Source organism: Phlebotomus papatasi, chromosome 1 (assembly GCF_024763615.1).
Source record: "Phlebotomus papatasi isolate M1 chromosome 1, Ppap_2.1, whole genome shotgun sequence".
Classification (NCBI taxonomy): domain Eukaryota; kingdom Metazoa; phylum Arthropoda; class Insecta; order Diptera; family Psychodidae; genus Phlebotomus; species Phlebotomus papatasi.
The window spans coordinates 91,760,858-91,779,848 of NC_077222.1; the positions used below are offsets into that span (position 1 = coordinate 91,760,858).

The 18,991-nt window shown below is 32.6% G+C and overlaps 2 protein-coding genes across 4 annotated transcripts in view; one reads left to right on the forward strand and one right to left on the reverse strand.

Moving 5' to 3' along the window:
* Window positions 1-18,991, reverse strand: part of LOC129809724 (major facilitator superfamily domain-containing protein 6) — a 54,614-nt gene that overhangs the window by 26,313 nt on the left and 9,310 nt on the right. The window lies entirely within an intron of this gene.
* On the forward strand, window positions 15,123-15,638 carry LOC129809480 (farnesyl pyrophosphate synthase-like). The gene has a single exon (XM_055859321.1). The coding sequence runs from the start codon at window positions 15,123-15,125 to the stop codon at window positions 15,636-15,638; it is 516 nt and encodes a 171-aa protein (XP_055715296.1).

Consider the following 18,991-nt stretch of genomic DNA (forward strand, 5'->3'; position numbering starts at 1 on the left):
GATTTGTGAGAAATTATCTCATGCTGCTTGTCCGTGTGTTCGTTGGTCTTATACGGGCTTCAGACTTAAGACTTAGTCATATGGTTCAACTGCTCTAATTTTTTATCAATAACGATTTTTTGAAAAAAAAATTAACTTAGGGTTGGATTATTAAAGATAAGTAGTGACCTATAGATTCTCTAAAATCAATAAAATTGCTCGCTATTCAGGATTTTGAGACCTTTGGGAACAGGGCTAAACTTGTAGTCTGAAGACCGCCTTAGAGTCCTCAGAATCCAAATATTCAGAGATAGCGATTTCGCAACTTCGGAAAACCCCCACATAAGTCACCCCAGTAGGGGAATTCTATTTTACTCATAAATAAACGTAAAATTAAGCAGAAATAAATGTGGTTAAGCCCAGAACACTCTCACACAGAGAAATTTTAGTGGCATAACAACTCCAAATGGTGTTGTCGGACACACCAACCTCAACCCCAAAATCAACTAACCCCAATTCGGTGTTCAGAATACACCAAGTGGTGTGACAAAGTAACTAACACCGGCTTTGGGTTTCTGATTACATCAATTTTACACCAATTATTAACACCAAATTTAGCGTTGTTGGAACACCATTGTGGATTTTGTATCACACCATCTCAAGAAAATATAGGTGTTCCTTTTACACCAATAAATGAAAAATGTCTACAGATTTGCAACTAAAACTAAATGATCAAAGGATTTAGAATTAGGGCATTGGCATTCATTGGATGGGATTTGAAATTAAATTCCTGGGTGTTTCTGTTTAAGAATTTTTCATTTTTCTGTGTGTGTGGTCGATGGTGAGCGACGAACACCGTTTGGCGTTGCAACAGCACTGTTTAGAAAATTGATGGTGTTACTTTTGCACCATTTCAGAGATTTCTGTGGCGGAGTTAATACAACACCGCCAAAGCATTTCATAGAACACCATTGATTCAAAACTAGGTGTTAATTTGGTGTGAATGCTACTACGTTTGGTGTTCAAGCAACACCAACACCAAATTCAACCCCAAATTCAACACCGCTTTCTCAAAATCACTTCTCTGTGTGTGTAGTGAAATAATTTTACCAGACGGTATACAGGATTTTAACGATAGTTTTTTTTTAGTTTGAAGGTATGTTAACTATAATGGACGACATAATGGATGGTAGTATTTCAAGAATGGGCCAGCCATGCTGGTACAAATTACCCGATGTCCAGATGTCAGCCATCAATGACGGACTTCTAATTGAAGCGGCGGTTTACCAGATCCTGAAGGATCATTTTAGTCACTTAGATTGCTACACGAAACTTATTGAACATTTCCACGATTTTACCTTCAGCATTGCTCTAGGCCAGTTCCTAGACGTAAAAGCAATGAGAGAGGATGTCTTGACCTTTACAATAGAGAAATATAAAGCGATATTGAAGCATAAAGCATGCCAAAGCTTCTACATGGCGATTGCACCAGCTTTGCTTTTGGCCGGATACACAAACCCGGAAGCCTTCTCTCAGGCAAAAACTATTCTCTTCGAACTAGGGTACTTTGGTCAAGTTCAAAATGACTTTATGGATTGTTTCGGTGATCCAAATGTTCTGGGAAAGATTGGAACGGATATTCAAGAGGGGAAGTGCACTTGGTTGGCTGTGATGTGTCTCCAGAGAGCCACTGCCGCACAGAAAGGAATTTTGAAGGAGTGTTATGGGAAAAATGATCCCGAATGTATACGACGTGTTAAGCAACTTTATAAAGAACTCTCCCTTCCGAATTTGTATGCAATCTACGAAGAGGACTCCTACAACAACATTAGGATGCTCATAGAGAAAACTGCTGAATGTAGTGTGATTCCTGCGGAAGTTTATTTAGAAATGTTAAAGTTTTTATGGAAAGAATAACCCTTAACTAAAGGACACATGAAGGACTTCAAAATAGAAAAAAAAACATCGGGAAACGTAAGCAAATTTCAGCGAAAAAGCCTCTTTATAATTGTAGATATTAATCTTTACAGTGGTTGTGGAATTACTGTGAGTTCGAGCAATGCGAGTTAATAAAAAATATATAAACCAAAAAGCAAACAATAAATTTTTTTTTTGATTTTGTGTCTGTAGAAATTCGATGAATCACAATGAAAATGTTTCATTGACCTTTACACGCAAATAATTTAAGAGTATTTTATTAAAGGAAACATGTTTTAAGTTATATTAACGCATTTTGAATAATTCTGGTTAAGATTACTTGTATTCTCTGTTTCTGTAATTGTCTGATTGGCTCAAACTTTGTAGAAAGCTATTTTAACATTCATAAATCCCTAATATGAGTATGATCAGGGGCATGACATTTCCTATGTTTCCCATATGTTACTAGCGAGCCGAAAGAACTTTTGAGTTTATTAAGTGTTTTCTGTCATTGTTGAATGAATTAGCAAAAAATACTGATACAAAATAAAAGCCAATTTAATAACGAAGATTCAACCGAAAACCCTAAATTGGCAACATTCGTGATTTTGGAGATATCTCGTCAAATGTGTACGAAAACAGGGAAAAAAAATTGCACTAAAATCGGTCGCATTTTTCAGAGCTAATGTCACCCCCCTGAGTATGATAGAGTAATATAAATATGTAAAAAACATTTAAGAAAGAAATAGATGTGTTTTTATTTCATAAAATTTTCATGATATAAAATATATATCATTGAACTCAAGTCTTCGAGCATTATGCAAAATCTAGGAGATTTTGCTACCACTTTAATCTGTATTATAATAACTTTATTAATGAATACTCCAGAAAACAATAAAGTTTGAGTACCGCAGCCTTTTAGACTATATAATTTCACGACAGTCTTGCCAAATAATCCACTTCGCGAAATTTCAGACAACATCAACAAGTAGGACATTTATCTTATAACCGTCTAAGAGCCTCAATTTTAAATATTAATTATTATTTTGCTGTTTTAAATACAGTGTATTTGTGTGTCCTGAAGTGTAGAAAAATCCAAATGATTTCAATTCTTAAACAATTACCAATGCGAGTTTTAGTAAAGGGCAGATCACACAACAATCATTTAACATATTTAAGGTGTTTTTCCTTAAGAGCAGCAACATGTACAAATCATGTTCCAAAACGGAGGACAGCATTATCGATAAGGTCACAAGGTAATGTAAAGTTTTTAATGTCACTTAGAAATTAATCCATCGCTTCAAAGAAATTAACCTCAAACAATTGATTTACAGAAATGAATTTAGAGCACAAAACTCTATGTGCTCCTTAGCTTATATCACTGTAAGTGGCGAAGGTTTTCAATCCACGAACTAATGAGCGCGATTAAAGAAATTAAAAATAAGGCCGCAGGGGATGATAAAATAAGAGCTTGTCTCCTTAAAAATATGCCTGCTGAGGCGTATGTTCTACTACTAGACATTTTCAATGAATTCTGGGAAACGTCGGTGGTTCCTGAATCGTGGCTTGTGTCGAAAGTGATTGCTATTAAAAAAGCTGATAAAGATGGCTCACATTGCGATCATTTTAGACCAATTTGCCTTCTCTCCATTGTTCGCAAACTCTTCGAAAAGTTACTTTTAAGTAGGCTTGATCGATGGACTGAAGAGCGTAATATGATTCCAAAATCACAAATGGGTTTTAGAAGTGGTTTAGGGACCCAGAATTGTTTAGTTAAGCTACACACGCAGATCCAATGTGCCTGGAGTAAGAAAAAAATGCTCGGTTGTGTATTCCTGGATGTAAAGTCGGCGTATGACAATGTTCTGATTGATATACTGTGTGACGATCTTGTTTCTCATGGTCTTCCTATGAGGATTGGACTTTTGCTTAGCCGTTTACTTACTGAAAGAAGGCTTTATTTTTATAGCAATAATAAGTTGTCAATTGTTCGAACAGGATTCAGAGGTTTGCCCCAGGGATCAGTATTGTCACACTTATGCTACAATCTTTATGTACGAGAACTGGAGTCGGTTATACCTGATGAGTGTTTCATCTTGCAATACGCAGATGATATTGCCATAGGCATTGTTCATTCGGATCCAGAAGCAATTGAGGACTCCTTATCCAGTGCATGTTCGGCTATACAGTCTTTTTTAGAAGCCAAAGGTTTAACTTTGTCTGCTCAAAAATCTGCTTTTATGCTTTTTACACGAAAACTCCTGAGATCAAAGTGGAATGGAACAATACAGTTTTACAAAGTGTCACAACATTTAAATACCTTGGAGTGGTTTTTGATTGTAAGTGTTTGTTGGCGGTCCAAATTAGATCTGTGACTGGATCGTGTAGTAAGCGAGCCAACTTTTTGCGAGCGGTTTGTAGTCAAAGATGGGGGGCACATCCAGCTGTTCTAAGAACAATTTATATAACTACCATTAGATCTGTGATAGACTATGGATGTTTAGTTTTCAGGACGGCGGCTAGAGGACATGTAATAAAACTCTACCGAATCCAATGGCGATGCTTGCGTATATGTCTAGGGCTAATGAAGTCAACACACACTATGTCTGTTGAAGTTCTAGCGGGTATCTGTCCTTTGGAATTGCGGTTTAATTTGCTTGGGGAGAAATTTCTAATGAAAGCTGCTGTACGGCAACCGGATCTATGGGCTGATCTCAGACAATTACAGGAATCGGGATCACGTTTTTCACTATCCCAGGTGGTATTGGCTTTGGATGAAATAGGTTGGAATCCTAGTCCTCAGCTACAGAACATACCTCTAGTCTGCCCCGAGAGAATGAATGTTGTGGTGTCCCTCACTGTTTGGGAGCAATTAAGAGGGTTCTCGAAGGATTTGTGGAGCTCTGTTGCTAATTTATTTGTATGTGAAATGCTTCACAATGAGCAACGCTTGACATCACGAATCATCTATACGGATGGATCCAAATCAGAGCAAGGTGTAGGAGCAGGACTCTGGGATGCTACGACAGGGTTACAAGAGTGCTTAACCTTGAATCCCAATTCGTCTAACTTTACAGCAGAGCTCATTGCAATTAAAATGGCCCTTAAAATGGCTACTGAGTATCCATCAGAGCATAGTCAAGTATGTATACTATCGGATTCACTGTCTGGTATTTTTATCCATCAAAAACTATACTACAAGTCGTAGCAGATGGTCACTGCATCGAGAAATTGCTGTTTTGATTGAGGGTCTTGAGCACATGGGGAAATCTGTAAGCATCTGTTGGGTTCCTTCGCATGTAGGAGTCGTCGGCAATGATATGGCGGATGCAGCAGCAAGGCACACTGAAAAAACTGTATAGGACTGATTCCCATAAGGCGACCCATAATCATGAATTAATGATTCTTGCATCGTCAATTCCTATACGTATAGGAATATGCACCATAATTGTGGAAATGTTTCTAATTATTATAGTAATGTTGACCATAATTTAAAATGCCACTATTTGGTATAGGAAATAGCCCAATATTGATGGGAAGTTTTATAAAATTACATGAATTCAATGGACACAATCCAATATGCCATAGAAATTTCTTCCATTTAATATTGAGAAATATTCAATTCCTATAACAATTGTAATTATTACAGTTCATCAAGAAATATTACCATGTGATACTTGATTAATTACAATGTAATATAGCAAAATTATGAAAAAAAAAGTTTGAATTTACGGAGAATAATTAGAGCTTCATTATAGTTCCGATTGCCTTTGATATTGTGATAAGTGCATTGCAGTATAGTATACATTATCATATAAAACAAAAATTATTACATCTCACATTGCAATAGTTACTAAAATTATTGGCTATTTTCCTGTAAAATATAGGAACAGCTTTAGAATTTGGGAAACAAAAATTCATTTTTAATAATGGAATTATTCAGATTACAAAGGTGAAAATTACCATACTGTAGTGTATTTTAGGTAATAGTAACTGGAACTAATTATCAGCAACCAGGAAATAAATCAATACATCATAGTAATATAGACCAAGGAATAATCTGATCACAAATTAATAAGAAAAACTATATTACCATAATTTTGTGAATTCATTACTATAAACAAAGCGATTATTTTGGGATGATATGGTAATATATACAATATATTTTGTAAAAAATGCTATATTTTTGGTTATCATTCCTACATGATTTAGGCGTCTTTCCAGTGAGGCATAGGAAAACATTTACACTTTCAAAAATAAAAATTAATTTTTAATAAAGGAATTATTCAGCTTATCAAAGCAATAATTACTATACTGTAGTGTATTTTAGATAAAAGTAACTGGAACTCATTATCAGGAACCAGGAAATTAATCAATACAACATAGTAATATCAACCAAGGAATATTCTGATCACAAATTAATAAGAAAAACTATATTACCAGAATTTTGTGAATTCATTACTATAAACAAAGCGATTATTTTGGGATAATCTGGTAATATATACAATATATTTTGTAAAAAATGCTATATTTTTGGTTATCATTGCTACATGATTTAGGCGTCTTTCCAGTGAGGCATAGGAAAACTTTTACACTTTCCAAAATAAAAATTAATTTTTAATAAAGGAGTTAATCAGATTACCAAAGCAATAATTACTATACTGTAGTGTATTTGTAATGCTGTGGTTCAACTTGGTTAGTGTCCGAGCGTCATAAATTAACTTTGTCAGTTTGCTTTGTGCTGTTCATCAGTTCACATCGTGTGTGCAGTTTCTAGAACAGGAAAATTTGTGAAGAATGTGTAAATTACGTAAAAAGTGTTTGCAATTCTCCCGGATTTGAGAATTACAACCAAAGATTCATTGGTAAGTTTTCATTTTATTTTATTTCAGGAAATATTTTATTGTTCTTTTGAGGAGAATTCTGAGGAAAATTCCAGTAATTGAGACTAAAAAGATTTCCCTTGCTCACGGTAATAATATTCGAATTTCTAGAATATGTTCCAATCCTCATGGTATTTACTTTCATCACATTTGAAAATTTGCTTCGCACATGGCAATATTTTCTATGTGTATAGTATATGTTCCGTTGCGCATGGTATCTCTTTGTTCCACATTCACCAATTTCCTTTGCACATGGTAATAATGTTTATGTTTCTTGTGTGTATTCCAACGATCATAGTAATAATTACTTTATGTCAAGCACATATCCCTATTTGATAGATCTTTTTCTTATTAATTTTTAAACTTAATGAAACATGTTTTAACAAGTTCTTGATTTGTACATATGAAACACAAGCAAATTTAGGCTTATAGTATCGGGAAAGGCGGAAAGGGTAAAGTCATTCCCATTTTCACAAACAAATCTTTTTGCGAATATTTTTTAAGGTTTATTTAAATATTAATTAATTTTTTTGCGTTTCCGAGTTATTCGATTTTTCAAATTTTTAAGTTTTTTTAAACCTTACTCGGGTTATGAATCATCTCTTGGTATCATGTTATTAAAATGTTACAAATAAATAATGAATTTCATATTTCTTTTTGTTTAAGTCAGAGTGTGAAAACCTTTTCTCAAGTCTCGCAGACTTTCTTAAGAATTGTACAAATTAAATAAAGACTTAGGGGAAACTGGGGCACCACCAAACACGGGGTACCAGCAAACACTGCAATTTTTTAAGCAGATATTCGACTTCAGAGGACAAGACTTACAGAAATTTATAGGCATTATAGGGATGCTTGTCCACTGAAGGAATGGTCGAGATAGTCCAAGTAGTTTAAAAATAAAAATTAGTGTTTGGTGCTACCCCGTATTTGGTGGTGCCCCAGTATCCCCTAATATTAAATTTTTCAATACAGATATTGATTATTTACATAAAAGAGCAAGGAAGCAATCAATTGAACTTTTGAAAAATGGAGTATTACATTTCCTTGAAAAATAGCTAGCGGTTTTAAGTTTATCTACTTAAAATTTTTTTTTGCTTTAAAAAAATATTTTGGGTAGTTAAACTCAAAAATGAAAACTCTTTTCTTCAGGGAATATAGTATTTACCACAATACCACCAACCAAAAGTAAAAATATCAACATTTTTAAATTTGGTATATTAAATTTTTTTGAGTTTAAAATTTTTTTGATCAAAAACATTACTTCAACACACATTTAGGATTATACACTATTTCTGAAATTAATTTTTAATTTTTTTCAAAAAATAATTCAAAAGACCATTACAAAAAAAAATTGAGCAGATAATACGAAAACGAGTATATCGTTTTAAAGAGTATAAAATTATCTTTCAAATAAAAAAAAAGAGTAAGAAGAAATCTCAACCCGTTCGCGAGATAGATACACTCAATTTTATATACATATTTAATTTCTTTCACAATTGTTTTATTTTTGATTAATCAAAAATAATATTCTCTAATGCGTAGTTTATAATAATTATACTTTTAAAGTTGATTTTATTTTACATTAATAAATCTTGATATTATTGGTTAAAGTCCTAAAATGGTTTTCAAGATTATTTCTTGAAAATTTTACACAGATTAGTTCATCTGCCACAATTCTGGAAAATACCTCAGAATCTTCGATAACATCACCATCTAATCTTAAAGGGGAACAAAGCCGCTACAAATCTTTCATGCAGGTAATTTTTTTTAATTACATATTCAGTCTCGGTATACAATATTTTTATATAAATACATATGCAAAATGAAATTACTACGGAGAGATTTAAGATATTTTAAATGGAGATTTTAAGGACTTCATAGGTGTTCTTCTTCTCCAGGTGTTCTGTCTTTCGTAATAAAACCACCAACTTGCGAAGGGAGCTAAGTGTAACAGACTGTAACCAAAAGAGATGCCTGGTAGCTTCATGGTGCTTATGAAGGTATTTTTAATCAATTCCCTTTTTTTATTTTATGTTTATTTTTATTTTATTTTATTTTATTTAGAACCATTCTAATCTAAAGAAGACCTTTACAAAACTTAAAAAGACGGAGTCAAAGAAAAAAGCGACACTTTAACCAATTGTCGTGATCGTTGGAGATTCTTACAGTAAGTTTGTAATGTTTAATGTTAAATGAAAAGCTTCCTCCTATTATATTTTTGTTTTACACAGATGGAAGATGTCAAAAGTAGCCACGTTTTTATAAATGAGATTGTGTTAGACTACAATGATTCGATGTCAGCAATCAAGGACACCTTTGAGGATTTTCATTCAGCATGCTGTATTCGACATATTCCTGACAAACGACAAGTATGCAACAGTGGAGGAATTAATCACCGCGACGAAGTAACTTTCATCTGAACAAAAGTGCAATTCAAGTGGTCAATTTGTAAGTTTTTAATAAATAGTCTGTACTTTTCATTTAGCCACAACTCTTTTTTTAATTTAGTAAATCTATTTAATGTTCAATTTGTGACAAAACTTTGAAGAATAGTATCGCATTTTGAAAACTCGCAAGAAAACTTCACAAAATACCCACAACTGTTAAGATAGGATCTTAATATTTAGAAAGAATGTGATTTCAATTCAAATAAACCCACAGTTGTTTTATAAGTACCATCAAAATCTATTCATAGTATCCAAGACCTCAGATTTTTTTAACTCTTGGAATGTGAGTCTTATTCAGGATTTCTCTAAAAAGTAATCAAATTTTTAGAAAAGATTAACAAAGAATTTTCGAAGTTTTCGGAAGCAATTTAACTGTGAAGTTAAAAAATTGCCAGCTCAAATTGATAAAGAACAAATGACAAAATTTTACGAACATTTTTTGTGTGTTTACAAACATTTACGAACAAATGTTTGTAAAAGTACAAAAAATGCTCGTAAAGTGATCATGTTACGAATAGTGTTTGTGAAAAAAATACAAACTCTTACGAACTTGTTTGTGTGTTATACGATTCACGAGCATTTCGTAACTTCCCCCAAAGGAATTCACAAACATTTACGAACATTTTTACAAAAAAAATTTTTCTGTGATATTTAAAAAGCAAATCTGTACATGATCTAGACAGACGGATTTCAGATTTGAGATCCCTAAATGAATCTCTAACAAGTTTTAGCACTCTCAACATAGGCACCCAAAACGTGTCGCACAATGTATCAGCCATTAAAGGCTACATAATGCGATAATGTTAACATTTAGAACCTAAACTTCAAACGATATTGAAAGTTGAAAGTAGTTCTGTGATGATATGCATGATTTCCTTAAAGAAACTTACTTTTTGAGTTGGCACTTTTTTGAAATATTTTATGTTTAAAAGAAAATGTTTAAATTTAAGTTTCTTATGTTAGATTTAAGAACATTCTGATTTAATAAAATATGCAATGTTTCTGAAAAAGTGAATTTAATGTTTTTTCTATATACTTCTGACATGACCATTTCACTTTGGCAAAAATACATTTCAGTTGGTTCATGTCTCAGGAACTAGTACCTAATTAGTTTGGAATAATTACAAACTAATATCGATTTGATTACATTCGTTTTGTAGTTGTTCTCCATTTGAATATAGAAATACTTCCTATTAACTTGCTTTTGTTGCTATGCTCTTATTCCTTCGATATTTCTGTAGATTGACTTAGAAGCAACAGTAGTCCCTGGGAAGAATGAATTTTAATAAGACATATTTCGCTACGCTACTGTATTATAATTTTTAACAGATTTCAATTTTAAACTTTCAGATTTACTCTCTATTTCAGATGGGCAAAGAGAAAAAAAACATGAAATTAGTCCTACACTCAAAATTACATCTTCATAGTCTTTTTTGCTCTTTGCCCATCTGAAATAGACAGCAAATCTCAAAGTTCAAATTAAAATCTGTTCAAAATTATCATACAGTAGCGTAGCGAAATATGACTTATTAAAATTCATTCTTCCCAGGGACTACTGTTGCTTCTAAGTCAATCTACAGAAATATCGAAGGAATAAGAGCATAGCAACAAAAGCAAGTTAATAGGAAGTATTTCTTTATTCAAATGGAGAATAACTACAAAACGAATGTAATTAAATCGATATTATTTTGTAATTATTCCAAACTAATTAGGTACTAGTTCCTGAGATATATTGGAATTTCTGCTTTTATGGATGGGAATATTACCCATACTACATGGTAAGTGCTACAAAATGTTTAGGATGAAATCCATTGAAATATGGTATAGTATACTTTTAAATTTGGTAATACTACCAATAATACATGGTATTTGTTACAAATGGACTAGGTAACATTTCATTAAAATATGGTAAAATCTACTTCAGTAAAGAGGAATATGAGACATACTACATGGTAACTCTTACAAAAATATTAGGAAATATCATATTAAAATATGGTACAATATCCTCTTGTACATAGGAACGCTACCCATATTACATAGTAACGTGTACAAATGGACTATGTTGTATTCCTTTAAAATATGGTAAAATATACTTTTGATAAAGTTAATTTTACCCCAACTACATGGTAACAGTTTTAAAAAAGGATAATAACTTTTCCAAAAGATATTGGAAATCTTACTATCTGATCTGGAATATTTTCTATATCACTTCGTATTCAGGCCATGTTATATGGTAAATTATAATCATATTTCTGATATAAGTACAATTTTACCTAATAATGAATACTATATATATTGTACCTATTCCTATTCTGATTGGTATTTGACAGTATATACTTCTTATATACCATATGGAAACTTTGGAAAAACTGCTATATGTTTGGTAATTAATAATAATTATATGTATTAAATCCCATTTAAATGGTAAAGAAAAGTGCTGATGGATGATCAATGTAAATAGTAGAAGTTACTATGCACATGAGAAAATAGATGATTGATGACTGATCATTTCCGGATTACCATATAGAGAATTACCTATGGTTTGGATTTTACAGATTTGTAGTCTCTTGTGTATTTTTTCTAAAATAGCTTGAAAAACGCTTTTCTCGTTCAGATAGAGAAAGCGGTGTTTTACAAAGGTCTAGATCTAGATGAATAAATTTTCTCTGAAAATATGTCCCTCCCCTAGGTATTTTTTCAAATTTACGGAAACCCATAATGAAGGGAATCAAAATGTGATAATATCCCATGCCCTGATACTATTTGCCCCAGGATTTTTGAGAATGGTCACAAAATTACCTTTTCGAAATCGGTTCAATAAACTTATTTACTTACAAAATAGAGGAAAGTGACTTTCATAAAGTTGTAGAGCGGTAAATTTCCTATAAAACTGCGCTAATTAGAAATTTCTGAAGCGCTCGAGTAGCTTGTAAAAAAATAAAATATACGTTTTGTGACTTTTTGCCCCAGTCTCCCCTACAGTTGAAGACCTGGTTTAAGGCAGTTTAGGCACACTCTTCCCAGATGGGTGTTTATGATACAATTTACGGGGCGTGCCTCGTGCCCTAATGAATTTTACAATGTTTTTCTATAGGGTCCCAGGTGAATTGTCAGCTGATTTGAAACGGTTATAACCAATATAGAAAATAAGGTCGTAGTGGTAGAAACTGAAAGGTTTCCAAACTAAGAATGATTCATCCTATAATTCTTAGCAGGGTAAAAAACTTTATTTATCAAACATAATGAAAAAAAAAGTAACTTTCTTAAGGTAAAATCAAACTTACGGATTCAGTTTCCACTAAAAGTTTGAAACAAGCCTAGACAGTAAAAAATATTTACAAGGATAATCGTTGGTTTGCTTTTTTACCACGATCATTCTTGTAAAGATACACAAATTATGTATTTCACCAAAACGTGTAATCTGAAAATGTATAATTTAAATTTTATGTAATTGTAAACCATGTAATCAACTGGGAATGATTACACAGTTGTGTACATTTTCTTACATATTTCGTGTAAAGTTACACAGTTTTCAAATAAAATGTGTACAAATTACACAGTTTTCATACAGAATGTCTACAAATTACACAAATGTGTATCGGTACACACGATTACATGTTTAATGTAAAATTTACAATGAAAATCATGGTAAAGCAACCAAAAAGTTTTTACTGTGTAGTCATAATACTTTTATTGCTAGGCAATCTAGCAATAAATAAAAGTTTACGAAGCACTGCTCCGTCTATATAACTTCATGCGATCTTTCCAATTAGCTCATTTTTCAAAATTTCGCAACAACGCAAACTGGTAAACAATTCACCTCATTAACTCTCTTAAGAATTTTATATTAGTTTTCAAATTTAATATAATGTTTTAATTATAGTGAGATCGTGTACCCTTAAGAAAGTGAAAATATAAAAGAAACAGCTAACATAAAAATATGTCAATATTTGTAAATTTATCTCGTCAAAATCTTCTGAAATCCAAAATACATCTAGCACACTTGAGATGCCTCTCCGGTAGCAGCACAATGTACGGATTATTCGGCAAAAGTAATGAAGAGAAATTAATCAACAATAGCACCATAAGGTAAAACAAAGTCTAAGAACTAAGATGTCAATCTATCATATTAAACTAATTAAACTCAACCCAATTACAGAATTCAGCATAATGCACAATATTCGACGCGCACCTCAACTTATGCTGTAAAGAAAGAAGAGTTTTTGTCGTTTCTTCCAGGTACAAGATTTTTTAATAATTTCTTATAACATTAAAAATAATCCAATTTGTAAAAAGAGAATAACCATAAAGATCACTTTTCCACCTTTGGCGATCTTCTCCGGAGAAATCAGCTGTGAGGAAAATTTGAACTACGCTTAGAAATATTTTTTTTTTGATATAGTCCTTACAATCGCATTCGTAGAATAAAATCATAAAATTTACCTTTGGCTCCTTTCTCATTTTAATTTCTCAAGCCAACATTTCGGAGGGGTTTTCCTTCTTCCTCAGGTCTACAATTTGCAATTTTTTTAAAATAAACAATGAATCAAATATAACATTTCACAGTTGTTTTACTGTCCCTGATACTCAATTTACTGGTCGAAAATTATCTAGCTAAAATCAGAAAATATTAAATAACATGAAATTAAAAAATTAAATAAACAAGTTCAGTTTTCTGCCACTTTCTTGACTTTTTTTTCCTTTATTTGCAGACATTGTGCAAGAACTGAAGGAAAAGATAAGTGTACACGATTCTGAAGCGGCAGAGCATTACGCACGCGTAAGTTATTGCATATCATTTTATAAGTATGAAATAAACCAATAAATTAGGTATCTCATCAGTTGTAAATTTTAACCAATTTAGGGTGTGATTTTTATTTTTACCTAACGCAAAATATCGTTCAGAATCGAAAAAATATATAATATTAATAAAAAAAAAGGTATGGTAATTTGAGATATTTTTTTGACTCGTAAAGTTTTAAAAGCTGATTAGATTACCTGGGCAATCTTGCTCTCTTTTTTGACTAGCCTAGTCCCAATAAATTGTAAAACATATTGTAAAATTGAAACATACAAACAAAGAAGGAACATTTCCACCGTTTAGTCCTGGCAGTTGGAATCAACATGAGATGATGGTGGAGGTGGATACATGAGGGTGGGAAAGTTCAATAGAGATGAATTAAAATTCAAAGTCTCTCATATATATTTTTCAATGATTATCAAAGAAATTATATCATTTTAAAGAGCACAGAGGTTGCAGTTATTTAAAAATTAATATTTTAAATTGAAAAAATATCAATTTGCATTTATTTCTAGATTTCAATTGTTATAGTTAAAATACAAGAATCTCATTTAATAAGAATTTTATGTATCCTACAATTTTCGTAATCTTTTTAGTTTCGATATTGATTTATTGCACAGATTAACTTTTAAAATCTTTTCAGCTATTGCAGTACAATAAAACAGAATACGAAATGTTTCGCGGAGTTTCAGCAGTTCATGCATACAGGTCAGTGACTCCTAAAGCTGAGCTCACAGAGGAGAAAATTAAATTATCTTTATATTTGGGTTGGTGTTTTCAATTGGCAAGTTTTTCACAAAATTAATAATTCTGAAATTGTAGGTTGTTCTAACAAAACTCTCTAGTTTGAAGGTATGTTCAACATTGGGGATGATATAATGGATGGGGGTATTACAAGAACAGGACGAACTTGTTGGCACAAATTGTCCGATGTCCAGATGTCAGCCGTAAATGACGAGCTTCTAATAGAAGCCGGTGTTTATCCAGATCCTGAAAGACCATTTTGGTCACTTGGACTGCTACATAAAATTACTTGAAACTTATCAGAATTATATCTTAATCGCTGCTATAGGCCAATATTTGGATACTACAACAATGAAAAAGAATGTCTTGAGCTTTACAATGGACAAATATATGTCAATAGCGGAGTACAAGGCAGGCTATTGCTACTACGTGCCGATTACATCTGCTTTTCATTTGGCCGGATACACAAATCCAGAAATCTTCAATAATGCAAAGGCCATCCTCTTCGAACTAGGATGCTTCGCTCAAATTCAGAATGACTTTTACGATTGTTTTTATGATCCAAATGAAAGTGGGAAAAATGAAACGGACATACAAACCGGGAAGTCCACCTGGTTGATTGTGACGTGCCTCCAGAGGGCCACAGCCGCCCAGAAAAAAGTCTTGGAGGAATGTTATGGAAAAAATGATCCTGAATGTGTCAGACGAGTTAAGCAAATCTACGAAGAACTTTCCATCCCGGATTTTTTTGCTAAATTTGAAAAGGACACCTACAACAATATCATGATGCACATCGAGAAAACTGATGAAATTCCCGCAGAAGTTTATCTAGAGACCGTGAATGAACTTTTCACAAGAGGAAAGTAGACCAAGAAGAAGAATGAAAGGGACATTGTTTCAGGGAATCGGCTTTTAAATGAATTTACCAAATAATTTTATAAATTACCAGGGATATATGGTTTATATTCAGTAATTATTCAGTGTGAGAAAAGCCTATGAATTAGGACCTTTAATTAAAGAATAGGGAGTACTGAAAAAATAGTAAACAGGGGCAGATATAAACACTGTAGTTTTTTAAATAGTATTGACATTTCAAAGGACGAGACATATAGACGTTTCTCCACTTAAGAAATGGTCAGAATCACTCACCCTATTCTTCTGATCTGCCCCCTGGCTATATGACTTTTTTAATTTCACTTTTTTTTTTTTTTCTTCGTGGTGTTTTATTGTACAATCTGTCTTTTCAAGGAAAGAAAAACAATAAGTACATAATTTCAGTTTACATATTATCTCAGGTTATGTAAATAAATGGCAAAGGAAATAACTATCAGGAGTCTAAGACGGGGCCAATGCTCCGACTTAGAGGAAAAAAAAATCACTTCTATAAATTCGGGTGGTCTGATACTTCAGCGTTGAAACGGGATCCAGAAGGCCCGAAATACTTCTGATTTTAATTTCACAAGATTAAATTAAATCTTAAAGGAACCAAATGACCGAAAGTATGAGATCGCGAGTACAAACTGCCGAGAAGAGGTACCTCCGGGCGGTTAAGATCGAGTGAGGGACGTAGCCGGTAGCCGTTCGTGAGGAGCTAAAAATTGAAGAATTGAGAGACCAGAACTTCGATGGTATGGTCATATTCAAGGCATGAATGAAGAAAGATTCCCCAGAAAAGCTATGCAAGCCATTTGTGAGGAGACCTCGACGTCGGGGTAGATCTAGGACAACATTTTTGGATCAAATTCAAGATCTTGCCTTGGAGCGCCTTGGGATCAAACCTGAACTGTCAGAGAATTGATAGATGTGGGCTGTTAATCTTGATGTCATGGACCCGCGACCTCAATAGGGATAAGCGATTGAAAATAATGATGATGATGAAGGAACCAGATTTGACAGTTGGAAGAAGTAAAAAAGAAAAATTTTTGAATAATGCTTCCAACAGCGGAAAATTGATATGGAACGTTGTAGGGATAAGCAAGACTTGCGCATCAAACATGATAAACATAAAAATGCAATAAAGTGATTAGTAAAGAGAGTTATAGCCAGTCTTTGAACTTTTCAATCAAAATGTGTAAATACAAAGCTTTAGCCAGATCTGTCCAATTAGGATTTCAGATCACAAAAACTTAAGGCCTCTACACATTGGGAACAATTTTTATCAAAAATTGCGTTTTTGAAGGAAATTGTATACAATGCTGTAGGTGGAAACGTCAAAATTCTGTCAAAAAAGCAATTTTTGACGAAAATTACTCCCAATGTGTAGAGGCCTTTAGATTGTAAAGAATCTCAGCTAACTCGGTACCCTCGGTACCTACTACCATTTGATTCATAAACCCGGTCGAGTGGCTGATAGGTACCTGTTACACTTCTGTACTTCTCTCCAACTGCGATGGACATAAACTTATTGCGCATTGTTTTCGCAGTTTCCCAATACTCCCAAGACTGAGTTTGTGTCATCCAGAAACAGATTTTCCAGAACGGTAATATTATCATTCACACTTATCTAGATTAACTATATGGACCTAAATAAAATCCAACAGTCGAAACGTAAAACAGATAAAGAACAATATGTATATAGGGTTGAGTGTTGAAATGGTCGAATTCCATTGATAATGACGTCATTACTATTACCAGACCCCAGAAGTCCATGAAAATCATAATAATTAGCTTTCCTTTGTATTATCGAACTACAATTGAATTTTTTCCGCTTTTTATGGTTTTTATTTATGAAATAAAATATCAATCGATTAATATACCTATGATCAATGAAAGATTACAATTTGAGTTATTTTAGATTGAGCTAAAATTGCTCGAAACCTAAAGAGAGAGTAATATAGATACCTTTTAAGATCTGCTTTTAGGCATACCCCGCCTAATAGGGGGTAGGGTGAAAGGAACGTCTATTGACACTTTAAAAACTCGTGTCAGCACCAGGGCAGAGCATTCTCATACATTTTCCGTAAAAAAATGTGGTATATTTTTTCTTTAGTGGTTTTTTAGTTTCGGTATAAAACCAAATGCAATCATTCTAAAACTTTTACCAAATGAAAGAGTATCTGATGTTATGTTATTAGCACAAAATTTATAATGATTGCACGAGAATAATAGTTCCTAAAACCTTTATAAAAAAAAAACGTAAAATTCGCAATTTTTTGAATTTTTCTGACAAATTTTACATTACCAGTAAAATTTTAAATTTAATAAAAATATATTCTCTGGAGGGGAGACCGGGGAGATATGGGACAGGGGTAGTATGGGACAAGGCGATTTTTTCAATTAATTTTTTAAATAAATTTGATTAAACCACTACTGTATTGTAGGCAATATTAAGATGTATATTGACTATAAGAATGGATATCCTCAGTTTTATTGTTTTAATTCTATGAACACTTTCTTAAAAATTGATAAAAATTGTATTTTTTGACTTCTCAGTTTTGCTCTTTGTATTTTATATCAGCGATATATAATCAAAACTTTTTTATCTCATTAGCTAGCAGTGTAATCTGGGAACATATTTTTATAAAAGTTTTGAGAGATTATACGCTCTTGTTTTTTACTTAGAAGTTTTAAATACAAAAACTACCCGCGGGGATGTTTGGGACACCTAAAAGAGGATGAATGGGACATTGATTTTCGACAAGATTGTAGGTGGCGTGCATTTTTTTATTGTCAAAATGGAGAGTAATGCCAAGTTTCTATTGCAAATCTTCATCTTGTGCAAACCTTACTAGTTGAGCAGTTGCCTACAGGGACAATTAAACCATCAATGTCTTGGGAATCAATAATTTATTCGCCAGAGGATATTCGACATTGCTCAATCCCGTTAAAAAACTGTTTTCTCGAAAATTTCTCGAGCAATATACTCTACAATTCTCACAAGTTCTCCAGAAAAGGCAAGACGAGAGCTTTTTCAGAGAAATAAGGAAAAAACAGGTAACATGCAGTTGTTGTAAAATTAAACAGGAATCCGTCAATGAGTTCAAAACTAAAAGTTGCAAGAAAATCTACTCGTGTGAGGAATTTGATGATCATTATTGCAATACTTAGAATAAAAAAGCAAAGAAAGGTAGATGGAAAATAATAAGAAAATACCTTAAATAATTAATTGACAATAAATGACCCTACTATACAAATTAAATTGATATTAATTTCTAAGTATGAAAAAAAGATTAAACATTTTTATTTCGATTAGAAATATTTTTAATCTAGTGTATAAAATT